General features: G+C 46.7%; 1 protein-coding gene across 2 annotated transcripts in view; it reads right to left on the bottom strand.

The window, feature by feature from the left end:
• Positions 1–3,565: 3,565 nt before the first annotated feature.
• Positions 3,566–21,068, bottom strand: part of ASIP (agouti signaling protein) — an 85,885-nt gene continuing 68,382 nt past the window's right edge. For both annotated transcript variants that reach the window (XM_015149181.3, XM_028828335.2), the window contains exons 2-4: positions 18,688–18,857; positions 16,361–16,422; positions 3,566–3,920 (exon numbers count right to left, since the gene is read on the bottom strand). In XM_015149181.3, coding sequence (XP_015004667.1) covers positions 3,744–3,920; positions 16,361–16,422; positions 18,688–18,847 — 399 coding nt within the window. In that variant the 5' untranslated portion in view covers positions 18,848–18,857 and the 3' untranslated portion in view covers positions 3,566–3,743. The remainder of the gene's footprint in view (positions 3,921–16,360; positions 16,423–18,687; positions 18,858–21,068) is intronic.

Raw genomic sequence — 21,068 nt, 5'->3', positions numbered from 1 at the left:
TTTTTTGAGACACAGCCTGGAATGCAGTGGTATGATCATGACTCACTGCAGCCTTGACCTCCCGGGTTCAAGTGATCCTCCTGCCTCAGCCTCTTGAGTAGCTGGGACTAGAGGCTTGTGCCACCATGCCTGGCTAATTTTATTTTTTATAGAGATGGGGTCTCACTGTTGACCAAGCTAGTCTTGAAATCCTGGGCTTAAGCGATCCTCCCACCTTGGCTTCCCAAAGTACTGGGATTACAGGTGTGAGCCACTGCACCTGGCCTTGCTTCCCTGCGTTCTGTGAGCCCCTCCAGCAAATTAGTTGAGCCCAAAGAGGGTTGTGGAAACCCCAACTTAAAGCCAGTTGTCAGAAGTTCTAGAGGCTCAGACTTTTGACTGGTGTCTGAAATGAGGGCAGTCTTGGGGACTGAGCCCTCAGACTGTGGGATCTGATGCCATCTCCAAGTAGATAGTGTTGGAATTGAATTGGAGGACACCCAGCTGGTGTCCACTGCAGAACTGATTGTTTGCTTGCTGGTGGGGGTAAATCCCCTCATATTTTGGGGTCACACAAGTCTGTTGGGTGTTGATGACTGTTGCGGTGGTGTGAAAGCAGAGGAAAACATGGTTTGAGAATTTTTTCCTGAACAATGGGACTGTCAGTCAAGGTGGACCACCCTTTCTTGGCCCCACATCAGGTGAATCAGCCTCTCCTGGGAATTATTTTGAATGGTCTAGTGCAAGGACTGAAGAGGTTGGAGCTGACATCCCTGTTGCCGTGCTTGCAAGACATTGTCCACTTGGCTCCTCTAGCACCCCTCAGGGGCTTTTTTTTTTTTTTTTCTGGAGGCATGTTGTGTAATCTTTCCTTTGAGGTCCCCAAATCTCTCCAGTAGACTAACCCTCTACCTTTTTTTTCTCTCAGGCTAGCTGGAGTTGTTTCTGTTGCTTGCACCTAAAATACTCTGACTGATTTACTTCTCACTTTGTAAATGTGGAAATGGTAGCATCAAAAGTGACTTGTTCAGGCTGGGTGTGGTGGCTCGTGGCTCATATCCTGTAATCCCAGAACTTTGGGAAGCTGAGGTGGGCAGATCATTTGAGGTCAGGATTTTGAGACCAGCCTGGCCAACATAGTGAAACCCTGTCTCTACTAAAAATACAAAAATTAGCCGGTGTGGTGGCACATGCCTGTAATCCCAGCTACTCGGGAGGCTGAGGCAGGAGAATCACTTGAACCTGGGAGGCAGAGGCTGTGGTGAACCCAGATTGCACCACTATACTACAGCCTGGGTGACAGAGCAAGACTCTGTCTCAAAAAAAAAAAAAAAAAAAAGACTTGTTCAAGGCTACACTATGAGAACTTTGGGCACAAGTTTAAGGCTACGTCCTTCAGGAAGAAATGATCCTCAATCAATGGCCACAAAGGTAGGGTAAATCTTCCTAGGTTAAGTTCACCCCGTGTGTGTGAGACAGAAATAGAATGAATAATGGTGTTGGAGATGGCAGTCCCAGATGCTCCTAACAGTCAAACCGTAACTCTGAGTCACAAATGTGAGTTTCAATTCTGGTCATTAGACCAGCAGAGTTTTGAGAGGCCCAGGACCATGCTCTTAGCACTTTGGGCTTGAGGAGGAATTCTGAAAAGGAGAAGGAGGTGGGGCGTGGTGGCTCATACCTGTAATCCCAGCACTTTGGGAGGCTGAGATGGGTGGATCACTTGAGGCCAAGAGTTCAAGAATGGCAAAACCCTGTCTCTACTAAAAATATAAAAATTAGCCGGTTGTGGTGGTGCACACCTGTAATCCCAGGTACTCACACACGAGTATCTCTTGAATTCTGAAGTCCCAGCTTGAGTCCTGAAGTCCTAGCTACTTGGGAGGCTGAAGTTGGAGGATAGCTTGAGCCTGGGAAGTGGAGGCTCCAGTGAGACAAGATTGCACCACTGCACTCCCACCTGAGTGACAGAGCGAGACTCTGTCTCAAAACAAACAAAAAAAGCAAAAACCGGCTGGGCACAGTGGCTCATGTCTGTAATCCCAGCACTCTGGGAGGTTGAGGCAGGAGGATTGCTTGAGGCCAGGAGTTTGAGACCAGCTTGGGCAACATAGCAAGACCCCATCTCTAAAGAAAAACCAAAACTGATAGTCTGAGGGAATGGACCACATATGCTAATAATGGTTCTAACCTCTAACAAGGGACAATAGCCATGGGCCACCGGACCATAAGGAGAGGATCCATATTGGACTTCTTCACCACTATGTCCATAGCACTTGGCACACAGTAGGTGCCCAATACACATTTGCTGAATGAATGAATGGGTTGGTCTTCTATGTGGTTTTCTGGACCCAGCAGCCAAATGGCTTTGTTACTAAGGGACTGAGTCTTTAGCTTTGCATCCTGGCCTCACCCTTGGGGACCAAATGGTGCCTGCTTGCTTAGTGAACAATGTCTGGAAAACAGGAGGAGTGACTGCAATATCTTCCCAATATGACATTTACTCAGCAGCAGCTGTGGTGCAAGGAACAAAAGGTTCTTGCCCTGTAGGACTGCAGCCTAAATGATAGAAAACAAAACAAGCATCTGGCAGCTTTCCTGTGTGTGGGGGTGTTGTGTGTTTGTTTCTTGTGTTAAGGAACAGAGAGGGAACACGACACTTAATATCTTGGATTTATAACAAGAATGGGAATGATTATTTCCTTTTTTTCTCTCTCTCTCTCAAACACACGGTTTCACTCTGTTGCCAAGTCTGGAGTGCAGTGGTGTGATCATAGCTCACTGCAGTCTCCAACTCCAGGGCTCAGGTGATTCTCCTGTCTTAGCTGCCTGAGTAGGTGGGACTACTGGCGCATGCCACCACACCCAGTTAATTTTTAAAATTTTTTGTACATACGAGTGGCGTGGCAGGGAGTCTCACTATGTTGCCCAGGCTGGTCTTGAACTTCTGGCCTCAAGTGATCCTCCAGCCTCGGCTTTCTTTCTTTCTTTTTAGACAGAGTTCCGCTCTTGTTGCCCAGGCTGGAGTGCAATGGCCTGATCTTGGCTCACTGCAGCCTCTGCTTCCCGGGTTCAAGCGATTCTCCTGCCTCAACCTCTCGAATAGCTGAGCTTTAAGGCATGCGCCACTACACTCGGCTAATTTTGTATTTTTAGTAGAGACGGGTTTCCCCATGTTGGTCAGGATGGTCTCGATCTCCAGACCTCAGGTGATCCGCCCGCCTCGGCCTCCCAAAGTGCTGGGAATACAGGCGTGGCCTTTCTTTCTTTCCGTTTCTTCCCCTGGGGAGAGGGGAGCACCTAGGAGGAAATGTGTTAAGACCTAAAGGCGGTTCCTTTCTGCCTGGCTGGTCTGAATTCCCTGGTTTTGGAGGCAGCCTCGGGTGTTCCCCGGTTTAATGGTAGGGGCGGTAGCCTCGTTCCCAACCCCCAGGGCGGGAGCAGCGTTGACTGGGAGTGCAGCTTTGGGGCTGGGGCGCCCGGGTGTCCTGAGCCCCTGGAGAGCAGCGCGTGCGCAGTCCGCTTGACTCTGTGGCGAAGGCATCGAAAACTTTCGGGACCTTTACAGAAACAGCAGCACACCTTCGAGCAGCCTATATATATTGTATTTCGAGTTTAGCCCAAGCCAGGTCTCCCTGAACTCCCACCTCCTGCAACCTCCGCCCGCCCCCAGTCCTGGGAAGCCGCCCTGTTAGAGATCACCCGCCCGAAAAGCGCCCCGCGTCCCCAAAGCCCTGCCCGCCCGCGGCCGGGAGAGGGCGCGCTCAGCAGTTGAGGCTGAGCACGCGGCAGGAACAGGCACTGCGGAAGAAGCGGCACTGGCAGGAGGCGCACGGGTCGCAACAGGCGGGTGCAGGCGGCTTGCAGCTGTCGCGGGTGGCCACGCAGGGCGCTGAGAGGGGGGTCCGGGGCCGCGCCACTTTCTTCATCGAAGCCTCCTTCTGCGTGGGAAACGCCGGGGCTTTATGAGCCGGCCACGCCAGCCCCTCGCGTCCTCACCTGTGCCTGGGAGCTCCTCGGGCTAGGGAGGTCCCGGACCAGAGGTTTCCCCGCCCGATTGCCCACCGCCCACCGCCCGCTCCCCCAGTCTGATTCCTTCACCTCCATCCCCATCCAGACTGACCTGGCTCTTGGCTGGCCCTGGCCCTCTTCTCCCTACTTTTTGTTTTGTTTTGTTTTTTTTAGACAGAGTTTCACTCTGTCACCCAGGCTGGACTGCAGTGGCGCGATCTGGGCTCACTGTTCCTGGGTTCAGGCGATTCTGCCACTTCAGCCTCCCAAGTAGCTGGGACCACATGTGTGCGCCACCACGCTTGGCTAATTTTATTTTTATTTTCATTTTCTGTTTTTTATAGACAGGTCTCACTTATTGTCCAGGTTGGTCTCAAACTCCTGGGCTCAAGGGATCTGCCTGCCTCGGCCTCCCAAAGTGCTGGGATTACATTACAGGCGTGAGCCACCGTGCCCAGTCTAAGTGGTCTCTCTTTTAACTTAAAAGGAAACATGAACTTTCTTTTGGCCTTTGAGATTTGGCCCTTGCCTGCCTCTCCAACCCGTGTTAACTTTGCTGCCCCACTGTGCACCGAGTGCAGCAGGTGAGTTCCTGCTGCGGGAACCCAGCAGGAGCTGTCTTGGACACTGCTGTCATAGCTTGCTGCTTCCTTTCCTGGGAAGTAAATAGCCGTTGGGTTTTGTACCTTCCATACAGGTAGCCAGTGGTCATATGTGGCTACTGAGTACGTGAAATGTGTTTAGTGCGACCTAGAAACTGAATTTTCAAATTTAATTTTAATTAATTGAAATGTAAAATGTAAAACTGAAGCAATATAAAAATATTTTTCCCCTTAAACACAACTTTTTAGTTAGAACTAAATTTCATGTTTGTCAAAACTGAGCACTGGGATGAGATGTGCTGTACTGTAAACTATGCACCAGATTTCAAAGATTTAGCACAACGAAAAGAATAAATTATTTCAATAACTTTTTAAATTAATCACATATTGAAATGTTAACATTTTGAGTATACTGGGTTAAATAAAATATTACAATTAATTGCAGCTTTTTTTTTTCCTTTTTCTTTTTCTTTTTTTATTTTTTTTTATTTTTTTTATTTTTTTTTTTTTGAGATGGAGTCTGGCTCTGTCGCCCGGGCTGGAGTGCAGTGGCCGGATCTCAGCTCACTGCAAGCTCCGCCTCCCGGGTTCACGCCATTCTCCTGCCTCAGCCTCCCGAGTAGCTGGGACTACAGGCGCCCGCCACCTCACCCGGCTAGTTTTTTTTTTGTATTTTTTAGTAGAGACGGGGTTTCACCGTGTTAGCCAGGATGGTCTTGATCTCCTGACCTCGTGATCCGCCCGTCTCGGCCTCCCAAAGTGCTGGGATTACAGGCTCGAGCCACCGCGCCCCGCCTTTTCTTTTTAAAAATGTGGTTGTCAACTCGGTGTGGTGGCTCATGCCTGTAATCCCAGCACTTTGGGAGACCGAAGCGAATGGATCACCTGAGGTCGGGAGTTCGGGACCATTCTGACCGACATGGAGAAACCCATCTCTACTAAAAATACAAAAATTAGCCTGGCGTGGTGGCACATGCCTGTAATCCCAGCTACTCAGGAGACTGAGGCAGGAGAATTGCTTGAACCCGGGAGGCGGAGGCTGCAGTGAGCCGAGATTGTGCCATTGCACTCCAGCCTGGGCAACAAGAGCAAAACTCCGTCTCAAAAAAAAAAAAAAAAAAAAAAGTGGCTATAAGCAAATTTAAAATTATTATGTAGCTCACATCACAGTTCTTTGCTAATTTTTTTTTTTTCTTTTTTTGAGAGGGAGTCTTGCTCTGTCGCCCAGGCTGGAGTACAGTGGCGCCATCTCGGCTCACTGCAAGCTCCGCCTCCCGGGTTCACGGCATTCTCCTGCCTCAGCCTCCTGAGTAGCCTTTGTTTTTTTGAGAGCCAGTTTCATTCTTGTCATCCAGGCTGGAGTACAATGGTGCAATCTTGGCTTACCACAACCTCCGCCTCCTGGGTTCAAGTGATTCTCCTGCCTCAGCCTCCTGAGTACCTGGGATTATAGGTATGCACCACTACGCCCGGCTAATATTTGTATTTTTAGTAGAGACGGGGCTTCACCATGTTGGCCAGGGTGGTCTCGAACTCCTGACTTCAGGTGATCCGCCCGCCTTGGCCTCCCAAAGTGCTGGGATTACATTACAGGCGTGAGCCACCGTGCCCAGTCTAAGTGGTCTCTCTTTTAACTTAAAAGGAAACATGAACTTTCTTTTGGCCTTTGAGATTTGGCCCTTGCCTGCCTCTCCAACCCGTGTTAACTTTGCTGCCCCACTGTGCACCGAGTGCAGCAGGTGAGTTCCTGCTGCGGGAACCCAGCAGGAGCTGTCTTGGACACTGCTGTCATAGCTTGCTGCTTCCTTTCCTGGGAAGTAAATAGCCGTTGGGTTTTGTACCTTCCATACAGGTAGCCAGTGGTCATATGTGGCTACTGAGTACGTGAAATGTGTTTAGTGCGACCTAGAAACTGAATTTTCAAATTTAATTTTAATTAATTGAAATGTAAAATGTAAAACTGAAGCAATATAAAAATATTTTTCCCCTTAAACACAACTTTTTAGTTAGAACTAAATTTCATGTTTGTCAAAACTGAGCACTGGGATGAGATGTGCTGTACTGTAAACTATGCACCAGATTTCAAAGATTTAGCACAACGAAAAGAATAAATTATTTCAATAACTTTTTAAATTAATCACATATTGAAATGTTAACATTTTGAGTATACTGGGTTAAATAAAATATTACAATTAATTGCAGCTGTTTTTTTTTTCTTTTTCTTTTTCTTTTTTTATTTTTTTTTATTTTTTTTATTTTTTTTTTTTTGAGATGGAGTCTGGCTCTGTCGCCCGGGCTGGAGTGCAGTGGCCGGATCTCAGCTCACTGCAAGCTCCGCCTCCCGGGTTCACGCCATTCTCCTGCCTCAGCCTCCCGAATAGCTGGGACTACAGGCGCCCGCCACCTCACCCGACTAGGTTTTTTTTTGTATTTTTTAGTAGAGACGGGGTTTCACCGTGTTAGCCAGGATGGTCTTGATCTCCTGACCTCGTGATCCGCCCGTCTCGGCCTCCCAAAGTGCTGGGATTACAGGCTTGAGCCACCGCGCCCCGCCTTTTCTTTTTAAAAATGTGGTTGTCAACTCGGTGTGGTGGCTCATGCCTGTAATCCCAGCACTTTGGGAGACCGAAGCGAATGGATCACCTGAGGTCGGGAGTTCGGGACCATTCTGACCGACATGGAGAAACCCATCTCTACTAAAAATACAAAAATTAGCCTGGTGTGGTGGCACATGCCTGTAATCCCAGCTACTCGGGAGACAGGCAGGAGAATTGCTTGAACCCGGGAGGCGGAGGCTGCAGTGAGCCGAGATTGTGCCATTGCACTCCAGCCTGGGCAACAAGAGCAAAACTCCGTCTCAAAAAAAAAAAAAAAAAAAAAAAGTGGCTATAAGCAAATTTAAAATTATTATGTAGCTCACATCACAGTTCTTTGCTAATTTTTTTTTTTCTTTTTTTGAGAGGGAGTCTTGCTCTGTCGCCCAGGCTGGAGTACAGTGGCGCCATCTCGGCTCACTGCAAGCTCCACCTCCCGGGTTCACGGCATTCTCCTGCCTCAGCCTCCTGAGTAGCCTTTGTTTTTTTGAGAGCCAGTTTCATTCTTGTCATCCAGGCTGGAGTACAATGGTGCAATCTTGGCTTACCACAACCTCCGCCTCCTGGGTTCAAGTGATTCTCCTGCCTCAGCCTCCTGAGTACCTGGGATTATAGGTATGCACCACTACGCCCGGCTAATATTTGTATTTTTAGTAGAGACGGGGCTTCACCATGTTGGCCAGGGTGGTCTCGAACTCCTGACTTCAGGTGATCCGCCCGCCTTGGCCTCCCAAAGTGCTGGGATTACATTACAGGCGTGAGCCACCGTGCCCAGTCTAAGTGGTCTCTCTTTTAACTTAAAAGGAAACATGAACTTTCTTTTGGCCTTTGAGATTTGGCCCTTGCCTGCCTCTCCAACCCGTGTTAACTTTGCTGCCCCACTGTGCACCGAGTGCAGCAGGTGAGTTCCTGCTGCGGGAACCCAGCAGGAGCTGTCTTGGACACTGCTGTCATAGCTTGCTGCTTCCTTTCCTGGGAAGTAAATAGCCGTTGGGTTTTGTACCTTCCATACAGGTAGCCAGTGGTCATATGTGGCTACTGAGTACGTGAAATGTGTTTAGTGCGACCTAGAAACTGAATTTTCAAATTTAATTTTAATTAATTGAAATGTAAAATGTAAAACTGAAGCAATATAAAAATATTTTTCCCCTTAAACACAACTTTTTAGTTAGAACTAAATTTCATGTTTGTCAAAACTGAGCACTGGGATGAGATGTGCTGTACTGTAAACTATGCACCAGATTTCAAAGATTTAGCACAACGAAAAGAATAAATTATTTCAATAACTTTTTAAATTAATCACATATTGAAATGTTAACATTTTGAGTATACTGGGTTAAATAAAATATTACAATTAATTGCAGCTGTTTTTTTTTTCTTTTTCTTTTTCTTTTTTATTTTTTTTTATTTTTTTTATTTTTTTTTTTTTGAGATGGAGTCTGGCTCTGTCGCCCGGGCTGGAGTGCAGTGGCCGGATCTCAGCACACTGCAAGCTCCGCCTCCCGGGTTCACGCCATTCTCCTGCCTCAGCCTCCCCAGTAGCTAGGACTACAGGCGCCCGCCACCTCACCCGGCTAGTTTTTTTTTTGTATTTTTTAGTAGAGACGGGGTTTCACCGTGTTAGCCAGGATGGTCTTGATCTCCTGACCTCGTGATCCGCCCGTCTCGGCCTCCCAAAGTGCTGGGATTACAGGCTTGAGCCACCGCGCCCCGCCTTTTCTTTTTAAAAATGTGGTTGTCAACTCGGTGTGGTGGCTCATGCCTGTAATCCCAGCACTTTGGGAGACCGAAGCGAATGGATCACCTGAGGTCGGGAGTTCGGGACCATTCTGACCGACATGGAGAAACCCATCTCTACTAAAAATACAAAAATTAGCCTGGCGTGGTGGCACATGCCTGTAATCCCAGCTACTCGGGAGACTGAGGCAGGAGAATTGCTTGAACCCGGGAGGCGGAGGCTGCAGTGAGCCGAGATTGTGCCATTGCACTCCAGCCTGGGCAACAAGAGCAAAACTCCGTCTCAAAAAAAAAAAAAAAAAAAAAAAGTGGCTATAAGCAAATTTAAAATTATTATGTAGCTCACATCACAGTTCTTTGCTAATTTTTTTTTTTTCTTTTTTTGAGAGGGAGTCTTGCTCTGTCGCCCAGGCTGGAGTACAGTGGCGCCATCTCGGCTCACTGCAAGCTCCACCTCCCGGGTTCACGGCATTCTCCTGCCTCAGCCTCCTGAGTAGCCTTTGTTTTTTTGAGAGCCAGTTTCATTCTTGTCATCCAGGCTGGAGTACAATGGTGCAATCTTGGCTTACCACAACCTCCGCCTCCTGGGTTCAAGTGATTCTCCTGCCTCAGCCTCCTGAGTACCTGGGATTATAGGTATGCACCACTACGCCCGGCTAATATTTGTATTTTTAGTAGAGACGGGGCTTCACCATGTTGGCCAGGGTGGTCTCGAACTCCTGACTTCAGGTGATCCGCCCGCCTTGGCCTCCCAAAGTGCTGGGATTACATTACAGGCGTGAGCCACCGTGCCCAGTCTAAGTGGTCTCTCTTTTAACTTAAAAGGAAACATGAACTTTCTTTTGGCCTTTGAGATTTGGCCCTTGCCTGCCTCTCCAACCCGTGTTAACTTTGCTGCCCCACTGTGCACCGAGTGCAGCAGGTGAGTTCCTGCTGCGGGAACCCAGCAGGAGCTGTCTTGGACACTGCTGTCATAGCTTGCTGCTTCCTTTCCTGGGAAGTAAATAGCCGTTGGGTTTTGTACCTTCCATACAGGTAGCCAGTGGTCATATGTGGCTACTGAGTACGTGAAATGTGTTTAGTGCGACCTAGAAACTGAATTTTCAAATTTAATTTTAATTAATTGAAATGTAAAATGTAAAACTGAAGCAATATAAAAATATTTTTCCCCTTAAACACAACTTTTTAGTTAGAGCTACATTTCATGCTTGTCAAAACTGAGCATTGGGATGAGATGTGCTGTACTGTAAACTATGCACCAGATTTCAAAGATTTAGTACAACGAAAAGAATAAATTATTTCAATAACTTTTTAAATTAATCACATATTGAAATGTTAACATTTTGAGTATACTGGGTTAAATAAAATATTACAATTAATTGCAGCTTTTTTTTTTTTCTTTCTTTTTAAAAATGTGGTTGTCAACTCAGTGTGGTGGCTCATGCCTGTAATCCCAGCACTTTGGGAGACCGAAGTGAATGGATCACCTGAGGTCGGGAGTTCGCGACCAGCCTGACCGACATGGAGAAACCCATCTCTACTAAAAATACAAAAATTAGCCTGGCGTGGTGGCACATGCCTGTAATCCCAGCTACTCAGGAGACTGAGGCAGGAGAATTGCTTGAACCCGGGAGGCGGAGGCTGCAGTGAGCCGAGATTGTGCCATTGCACTCCAGCCTGGGCAACAAGAGCAAAACTCCGTCTCAAAAAAAAAAAAAAAAGTGGCTATAAGCAAATTTAAAATTATTATGTAGCTCACATCACAGTTCTTTGCTTTTTTTTTCTTTTTTTTGAGAGGGAGTCTTGCTCTGTCGCCCAGGCTGGAGTATAGTGGCGCCATCTCGGCTCACTGCAAGCTCCGCCTCCCGGGTTCACAGCATTCTCCTGCCTCAGCCTCCTGAGTAGCCTTTGTTTTTTTGAGAGCCAGTTTCATTCTTGTCATCCAGGCTGGAGTACAATGGTGCAATCTTGGCTCACCACAACCTCCGCCTCCTGGGTTCAAGTGATTCTCCTGCCTCAGCCTCCTGAGTAGCTGGGATTACAGGTATGCGCCACTACGCCCGGCTAATTTTTGTATTTTTAGTAGAGACGGGGCTTCACCATGTTGGCCAGGGTGGTCTCGAACTCCTGACCTCAGGTGATCTGCCCGCCTCGGCCTCCCAAAGTGCTGGTATTATAGCCGTGAGCCACTGCGCCCGGCCTCACATTGTATTTCTATTGGACGCTGCTGCTCTAGGTTACTGAATTTTCAGTCTATTTAAATACTGCTTCCTCAGAGAGGCCTTCCCAGACCACTCTTCCCTTCACTCTCATTACCGTGCTGTAATTTCTTCGCACTCTTTATCATCTGAATTTATTTACCTATTTATTGATATACTTGCTGTTCACCTGTTTTGTCCACAAGAATGTAAACTCCATGAGAGCAGGGATAGGATATATCTTTCTTTTTCACTGCTATGTTCCCAGTGCTTAGCATATAAATATTATTTGTCAGTTATATATTTTTATCTGTCAATAATCTCATCTTGCTTGTTCACTTTACAGCCAACAAAATAGGCCCAGAGAAGAGCAGGGACTTCCAAGATCACACAGTACTAGATCCTGCCTCCTGATACCTAATCCAGTGCTCCTCGCTCTGGTTACAGTTGATATGATAAACTGAGGCACACTAAGACAGGAATAAGGTGTGCATTTCAGCAATGCCTCAGTCCAGTGTTTCCCAAAGTGGGAACCTGTGTTAACGGTGGTATGATTTTAGGTGGAACGTTAATGTTAAACGACCCTGAATTATACAATGAGAAAGCATTCTTTTTTCAATCTTTTTCAACTTGAAAGGGCTAATTTGGTGCTAACATGTCCTTAGTGCCGTTCTAACACTTTCTAATCTGCCTTTTTTTTTTTTTTTTTTTTTGAGATGGAGTCTTGCTCTGTCACCCAGGCTGGAGTGTAGTGGTGTCATCTCGGCTCACTGCAACCTTTTTTTTGTTTGTTTGTTTGTTTTTTGAGACGGAGTCTCGCTCTGTCGCCCAGGCTGGAGTGCAGTGGCGCGATCTCGGCTCACTGCAAGCTCCGCTTCCTGGGTTTACGCCATTCTCCTGCCTCAGCCTCCTGAGTAGCTGGGACTACAGGCGCCCGCCACCGCGCCCGGCTAATTTTTTGTATTTTTAGTAGAGACGGGGTTTCACCGTGGTCTCAATCTCCTGACCTTGTGATCCGCCCGCCTCGGCCTCCCAAAGTGCTGGGATTACAGGCGTGAGCCACCGCGCCCGGCCGTCTCACTGCAACCTTTACCTCCCCAGTTCCAGTGATTCTCCTGCCTCAGCCTTCTGGGTAGCTGGGATTACAGGTGTACACCACCACGCCTGGCTGATTTTTGTATTTTTAGTAGAGACAGGGTTTCACCATGTTGGCCAGGCTGGTCTGCAACTCTTAACCTCAGGTGATCTGCCTGCCTCAGCCTCCCAAAGTGCTGGGATTACAGGTGTGAGCCACCGTGCCTGGCCTAATCTGCCTTTTAACACAGAGATTTAGGCCTCAAATTTAGAGCCTTTGGTAGGCAATACCATCCATTCATCCAGAATTCACTAACAATGTTTAACTTTCCCCCTTTTTTTTTTTCCTTTTTTTTTCTTCGTTTTTCTTTTTTTTTTTTTTTGAGATGGAGTCTCGCTCTGTCGCCCAGGCTGGAGTGCAGTGGTGCAATCTTGGCTCACTACAACCTCCGCCTCCCAGGTTCAAGTGATTCTCCTGCCTCAGCCTCCTGAGTAGCTGGAATTACAGGCGCGTACCACCATGCCCAACTAATTTTTGTATTTTTAGTGGAGATGGGATTTCACCATGTTGGTCAGACTGGTCTTAAATTCCTGACCTGAGGTGATCCACCCTCCTTGGCCTCCCAAAGTGCTGGGATTACAGGTGTGAGCCACCATGCCTGGCCAACTTTACATATTTTTATAGTTACCTTCTATTTATAGCAAGTGATACTAGTTTTCTATCATAATTATATACAATTGACCCTTGAACAATGCAGGGGTTAGGGGCACAAACTCTTTACACACAGTCAAAAATCCTTTTTTCTTTGAGACAGGGTCTTATTCTGTTGCCCAGGCTGGAGTGCAGTGGTAAGATCACAAGTCACTGTAGCCTTGATATCCCAGGCTCAAGCGAATCTCCTACCTCAGCCTCCCGAGCATCTGGGGCTACAGGAGCACACCACCACACCCCAGTTAATTTTTGAAAATTTTTTGGCCGGGCGCGGTGGCTCAAGCCTGTAATCCCAGCACTTTGGGAGGCCGAGACGGGCGGATCACGAGGTCAGGAGATCGAGACCATCCTGGCTAACACGGTGAAACCCCGTCTCTACTAAAAAACACAAAAAACTAGCCGGGCGAGGTGGCGGGCGCCTGTAGTCCCAGCTACTCAGGAGGCTGAGACAGGAGAATGGCCCGAACCCGGGAGGCGGAGCTTGCAGTGAGCTGAGATCCGGCCACTGCACTCCAGCCTGGGCGACAGAGCGAGACTCCGTCTCAAAAAAAAAAAAAAAAAAAAAAAAAAAGAAAATTTTTTGTAGAGATGAGGTTTCATCATGTTGCTCAGGCTGGTCTTGAATTCCTGGACTCAACTGATCTGCCTGCCTCAGCCTCCCAAAGTGCTGGAATTACAGGTGTGAGCCACCGTGCCTGGCCTTCATGGTATTTTTGACTCCCCAAAAACTTAACTACTAATAGCCTACTGTTGGCCAGAAGAAAGCCTTACTGATAACATAAACTGTGGATTAACACATCTTTTTATGTTATATGTATTATATACTGTACTCTTATAATTAAGTAAACTGGGCATGGTGGCTCATGCACATAATCCCAGCAGTTTAGAAGGCAGAAGCAGCAGATTGCCTGAGCTCAGGAGTTCAAGACCAGCCTGGGCAACACGGCAAAACCTCGTCTCTACTAAAAATCCAAATATCTGCCAGGCATGGGGTGCACACCCATAGTCCTAGCTGCTTGCGGAGCTGAGGCAGGAGGATCACTTGAGCCTGGGAGGTTGAGGTTGCAACGAACCGAAATGGTGCCACTGCACTCCAGCCTGAGTGACAGCGCGACACCCCATCTCTAAAAAAATAAAAAAAAAAAAAAACAAGTAAGCTAGGGAAAAGAAAATATTATTAAGAAAATTATTGGATAAGTAGAGATTGATTATAAGAAAACATAAGGAAGTAAAAATGCATTTACAGTGCCATACTGTATTTATTGATACCATAAGTTTACTCCATCTGTTTACAAGATGTATTGTCTGTCTGAAATAGTAAGCAACCGAAGCTGCAGAGCTCCACCTGTGGCACCACCTACTATACAATGAGAAAGGATTCTTTTTTCAATCTTTTTCAACTTGAAAGGGCTAATTTGGTGCTAACATGTCCTTAGTGCTGTTCTAACACTTTCTAATCTGCCTTTTTGCTTGAATCAAGCAATTCAAGCAACTTTTTCTTGTAATGTCATGACTCTTCTCTGCTTCTTGGGAACACTTCCAGAATCACTAGTAGCACCTAGTATGGGCCCTTGGTACTACTCAAGGCTTACAATATTGCATTAAACACATTGAAAAATACACGAGAACCTTGAGGGATCACATTTTACTGCAATATGTGATTTACTGGTGAGACTCCTTGTGCAGAGATGATTAGCTCACAGAGCGTTTTAAGCACGTACTCACAACACCAGAGCACGCTGCAGTGGCAACAGGAGGTAGCTTCACAATTATGATGGTAGTACAGTATGTACTACAGTTGTTTATGCAGTTATGATTTAATACTGCATCTTTACATTTAGTTATATTTCTATTTTGAATGGCATCATGTACTGTCTGTGTATTGTATATGTTTTGGGCAATTTTAATTTTTTATAATAGATTTATGTATATTTTATGGTAGCAAGTGGTAAAATAGACTAGTATCTACATATATTTTATGCATTAATGACATACTTTTTTTCATTTTAAAAAATATTTCTAGGTAACAAGATTCACCTGTTTTTTCCTAATTGTCAGTCTTTAAAAAATTTTTTCCGATTTAAAAAATCAGCTGGGCATGGTGGCTCACCCCTGTAATCCTAGCACTTTGGTAGGCTGAGGCAGGCAGATCACCTGAGGTCAGGAGTTTGAGACCAGCCTGGCAAACTTGGCAAAACCCCATCTCTACTAAAAATACAAAAACATTAGCTGGGCATGGTGGCATGTGCCTATAATCCCAGCTACTCGAGAGACTGAGGCATACTCGCCAGGTGAGGGTTGCAGTGAGCCAAGATCACGCTACCGAACTCTGGCCTGGGCAACAAGAGTGAAAACTGAAAACTCCATCTCAAAAAAAAAAAAAAAAAAAAAAAAAAAGAAGGCTGGGCACAGTGGCTCACGCCTGTAATCCCAGCACTCTGGGAGGCCGAGGCGGGCAGATCACAAGGTCAGGAGATTGAGACCATCCTGGCTAACATGGTGAAACCCCATCTCTACTAAATATATAAAAAAATTATCCAGGTGTGATGGTGGGCATCTGGGAGGCTGAGGCAGGAGAATGTCGTGAACCTGGGAGGCGGAGCCTACAGTGAGCTGGGATCACGCCACTGCACTCCAGCCTGGGTGACAGAGCGAGACTCCATCTCAAAAAAAAAAAAAAGAGAAAATAAATAAAATAATCAATGTATAAGTGGACCCATGAGTTCAAACCCGTGTTGTTCAAGAGTCAATTGTATTTTTTAAGTTTTAATTTTTTTTGTTGTTGTTTTGAGACAGAGTTTCACTCTTGTCACCCAGGCTGGAGTGCAATGGCTCAGGCTCACTGCAACCTCAATCTCCCGGGTACAAGCAATTCTCCTGCCTCAGCCTCCCAAGTAGCTGGGATTACAGGTGCCCACCACCACGCCTGGCTAATTTTTGTATTTTTAGTAGAGACGGGGTTTCGCCATGTTGGCCAGGCTAGTCTCAAACTCCTGACCTCAGTTGATCTGCCCATCTTGGCCTCCCAAAGCGCTGGGATTACAGGCGTGAGCCACCGCATCCGGCCTAAGTTTTAATTTTAAATAAATATGTTAAATAAATAGGTGGAACTCAGATGTGGCAAAAGTTGTAAATGTGGTTCTGAAATGAGGTTTCGGAAACACCACATTCATCCAAAAGTATGAGTGATGGTGAAATTTCAGGCAGGGGCTAACTAGAAGAGGAAGCTGCTTTTCGTAATCTATTTTGCTCAGTGGACTTCAGCTCCCTGGGCTTCTGTGGGTGTCTGGCTCAGAGCTGAAGCCAGGAAGTCTTTAGTAGCTTTCAGTTTCTTTTGTTAATAGAGGCCTGAAAAATCTCTCATTTAGTTCCCAGCCAGAGCTTGGGGGTCCTCCTTCTGTAAGTCCAGTCTCACCCCAACAGTGAGAACTCCCAGAACTTCCCTGCCCTTACCTTAGAAGATCTCTTCTTTTCTGCTTCTTTTCTGCTGATCTCTTTGGAATTCTTGTTCAGTGCTTCAAAGAGAGACAAAAGGAGGAGAGTCAGATGTTTCTGAGGACGTTGAGTTGCAGTGAAGTTGCCAGGTGGGGGAGAGGAGAAGCAGCGTGCCGGATGAATCACACTGTAGGACTCAAGCCAGTAGGTTCTTGCCAGCCCGGATGGTGACCTGGAGCCAGGCACTGATAGCAACGTGTCCTCTGAGGGAAGGCAAATGGGATGTCCAAGCAGGCACTGGGATCTGCCTGTGGTGCTCTTGTGGGGCCTGGTCCCTCGACCTAGGTGAGCTTGGGCCACTCAGAGTCACCCCAAGTGCCTCTTCCTTCATCTCCATTGTGGCAGGTGCAGGAACATTGTGATACTCAGAAAATGGACTCCCGTCTTGCACACAGATGCACCTGTGTTTCCTATTTTCCATTCCTCAGAGCTTTGGAGCCAGGAGGACCTGATTTGAATCCTGACTCTGCCAATATAATGACTATGTGGCTGTCGGTAACTTACTTATCTTCCATGAGACTCAGTTTTTTCATCTGCACAAAAGATTCCATAATATCTACCTTGCAGTATTATCTTGAGGATAAATGAAGTCTGCTTATAAAGTGAAAAGTCTGTTACACTGAAGAGAAATAAATGTTGATGTTCCTCCACTTCCCTGTCTGGTATGTGTAGAATATCCTCTTTTCTTTCTTTTTCTTCTTCTTCTTTTTTTTTTTTTCTTTTGAGACAGAATCTCACTCTGTCACCCAGGCTGGAGTGCAGTGGTGCGATCTCAGCTCACTATAACCTCTCTCTCCTGAGTTCAAGTGATTCTCCTGCCTCAGCCTCCCAAGTAGCTGGGATTATAGGTGTGCACCACCACGCCTGGCTAATTTTTGTATTTTTAGTAGAGATGGGGTTTTGCCATGTTGGCCAGGCTGGTTTCAAACTCTTGACCTCAGGTGTGCCCACCTCGGCCTCCCAAAGTGCTGGGATTATAGGTGTGAACTACTGTGACTGGCCGATTATTTATTTATTTATTTAAAAATTTCTTTTTTGAGACAGAGTCTCTCTGTCACCCAGGCTGGAGTGCAATGGTGTGATCACAGCTCACTACAGTCTCAACCTCCTGAGCTCAAGCAATCCTCCTGCCTCAGCCTCCCAAATAGCTGGAACCATAGGCATACACCACCATTCCCGGCTAGTTTTTGTTTGCTTGTTTTTGAGACAGGGTCTCACTCTGTCACCCAGGCTGGAGTGCAGTGGCACAATCATGGCTCACAATCATTGTAGGCTCAAACTCCTGGGCTCAAGTGATTCTCCTGCCTCAGCCTCCCAAGTAGCTAGGACTACAAGCGCACGCCACCATGCCTGGTTAATTTTTGTATTTTTAGTAGAGATGGGGTTTCACCCTGTTGACCAGGCTGGTCTTGAACACCTGAGCTCAAGAGATCTGCCCACCTTAGCCTACCAAAGTGCTGGGATTACAGGTACATGCCACCATGCCTTGCTAGTTTCTAAATTTTTCCATAGAGACAGGGTCTCTGTATATCACTCAGTCTGGTCTTGAACTCCTAGGCTCAAACAATCCTCATGCCTCAGCTTCCCAAAGTGCTGGGATTACAGGCATGAGCCACCTCACCCAGCCTCAGATATCCTCTTTTCCTAGCAAAAGGCAAGGTAGTAAGGGATATTAGTTTTGAGCTTAGGTTCTGGAGTTAAGCATCTGATTTTGAATTCTGGCTTTGCCAGTTAAAAACTGTGTGATCCATGCTAGTTACTTAACTCTCCTAAGCCTAAAGTTCCTCAACTGTGAAATACAAATAAAGACCATACTCGCCTCACAGTGCCTACCACACAGTATGCCTATGATTATTATCAGGTGAAGTCAAACCAGATCTCCAATGCCCCTCATATTTTCCCCTGAGTCATCATTCCCAACTCTGACATGACAGGGCTGGTCCATCCTAGTCTTGCATATGTTCTGGAGCATTTTGAAGTTTGTTACTGTTGACAGGAGTTCTGTGATTAAGTTTCAGAAATGCTACATTAAACAAAGTTTAGCAAGTGTCTTCACTTCAGGCCTTTCAGAGGCTCTACCATATGCTAAGCTGCATATTAGATTGGTAGCATGCAGGACTTTCCCAAACCAAATGGGTCAAGGGACACTATTCTCCCAGGATTATTTCGTGGAACGAGCAAGAAGGAGCTGTCCATGGCGGTGGGTCCTGGTAGCACCCCGGGAAGCATGCTTGATTTCCTGCAGCCCCTCTGCTGGGCCAGAGCCCGGAGGCTAGGTGACTTACCCATAATAGAGACAGAAGGGAAGTCCAGGAGGTTCACAGAGGAGTTGCTTCTCAGGCTCCTGTCATCTCGGAGCTTCTCCTCAGGTGGCAGGTGGCTGTAGGCAGTGAAGAAGCAGAGGAAGACCAGCAGGGTGGCCAGGAGTAAGCGGGTGACATCCATCCCAGGAGGCCTGAGTGGGACAGAGAAGGTGGTCAGATGGGTGGGTCGGGGTAATGGTAAGAGGCCTTCCTGCTTTCTTTGTGCTTCTTTGGGCTGGTGTTGTGACTGTGTTAGGCAAGTGTCCTGGTGGAGTCGGAGGGTTAGCAAGGCCTAGGATGGGGAAGGGGAATTGATGAGGGAAGAAGAGAGAAGAGAGATGGGAAGAGGAAGAAAGACTAGGAACAGAAGGAGATTGGAGCAAAGATAAAAGGAATGCATTGCACTGGTCTCTGCTGTCCAGAGGGTGGTGTGTTGGCTGCTTCTGGTTTTTTTAATGTCTGTGGCCCCAGGAGACCCTAGGCCTGGGCAGAGTTGTTGAAGGGCCCCCAGTAGGGCCTCACAGTAGCAGAGGTTTTATTAAGGTGCACAGAATAAGGCTAATAAATTAAGAATCAGTGAGAAAGATGCAGAGGTAAGTGGCTCCTTCAGACAAGCATATATGTTGGCTCATACCCTAGATTCCCAAACCCAGAGAGAACGAATGCAGGTATAGTTTGTGGCAGGAGGATGGACCTGTCAACATAGGCCACCTGGATTTATGTATTTATTTATTTGCTAGCTGGATTTTTTTTTTTTTTTTTTAAGACGGAGTCTCACTCTTGTTGCCCAGGCTGGAGTGCAGTGGCACAGTCTCAGCTCACTACAACCTCCACCTCCCAGGTACAAGCAATTCTCCTACCTCAGCCTCCTGAGTAGCTAGGGCTACAGGCACCCACCACTAAGCCAGGCTAATTTTTGTATTTTTTGGTAGAGACGGGGTTTTACCACTTTGGCCAGGCTAAGCATTTTATATTTTCTAACTCTTTTTATTTTTTTTGAGACAGAGTCTTGCTCTGTCAGCCAGACTAGAGTGCAGTGGCACGATCTTGGCCCACTGCAACCTCTGCCTCCCAGCTTCAAGCGATTCTTCTTCCTCAGCCTCTGGAGTAGCTGGGATTACAGGTGCCCACCACCACACCTGGCTAATTTTTGTATTTTTAGTAGAGATGGGGTTTCACCATGTTGGCCAGGCTGGTCTCAAACTCCTGGCCTGAAGTGATCTGCCAGCCACTGCCACTGCACCTGGCCTATATTTTCTAACTCAAGCTCGTATAGTTTTTTTTTCTGTTGTCATTGTTTGTTTTGAGACAGAGTCTCGCCCTGTCACCCAGGCTGGAGTGCAGTGGCACGATCTTGGGCCACTGCAGCCTCAACCTCCCACGTTCAAGCCATCCTCCCACCTCATCTTCCTGAGTAGCTGGCACTACAGGCATGTACCCACATGCCTGGCTAATTAAATTTTTTTTTTTTTTTTTGTAGAGATGAGGGCTCACTCTATTACCCAAGTTGGCCTTGAGCTCCTGGGCTCAAGTGATCCTCCCACCTCAGCCTCCCAAAGTGAGCCACCACTTGGCCATATTTGTTCATTTGTGTGTATATATTTTATATATATATGGCATTCCCCTTCTAGGATATTAACTCCTGAATGACAGGAGCTCTCCACCATCCTTTCCAGCTTTATATTTTCTCACAGGAAGCAATGAATTCTGACCAAGCTTGGCTACTTCCTGGTCCCCATATGATGCTTGTCCTTTCCCACCAATTGCAATGCTTAGCTTGCTATACAAACATTTATTTACTTATCATTTGTCAATGGTCATCAAAGCCCTTAGTGACTACGGTACTCATTTGCCCTTCTCACATTTCATATGGCATTTATCCAGTCTGGGAAGTAAAAACAGTTTTAACATTTTAAAATGATGCTATTAAAAAAAAAAGAATATCCAACGGAGACCCTATATGGTCCACAAAGCATAAAATATTTACTATCTGGCCTTTTACAGAAAAAGTTTGCCAACCCCATCTAGATTGTAAGAATCATGACGGATTGGAACAAGAACATCATGTTTGCTCCATCAATATCTATTAACCAATGGACCACTTAACTATTTCTTTTCTTTTTTAAGATGGAATCTCACTCTGTTGTCCAGCCTGGAGTGCGGTGGTGTGATCTTGGCTCACTGCAACCTCCGCCTCCTGGATTCAAGTAATTCTTCTGCTTCAGCCTCCCGAGTAGCTGGGACTACAGGTGCCCACCACCACGCCCGGCTAATTTTTGTATTTTTTGTAGAGACAAGGTTTCACCATGTTGGCCAAGCTGGTCTCAAACTCCTGACCTCAAGTGATCCGCCTGCCTTGGCCT

Source organism: Macaca mulatta, chromosome 10, assembly GCF_049350105.2.
Source record: "Macaca mulatta isolate MMU2019108-1 chromosome 10, T2T-MMU8v2.0, whole genome shotgun sequence".
In the NCBI taxonomy this organism is placed as follows: Eukaryota; Metazoa; Chordata; class Mammalia; order Primates; family Cercopithecidae; genus Macaca; species Macaca mulatta.
This window is presented reverse-complemented; position numbering and strand designations above follow the sequence as displayed.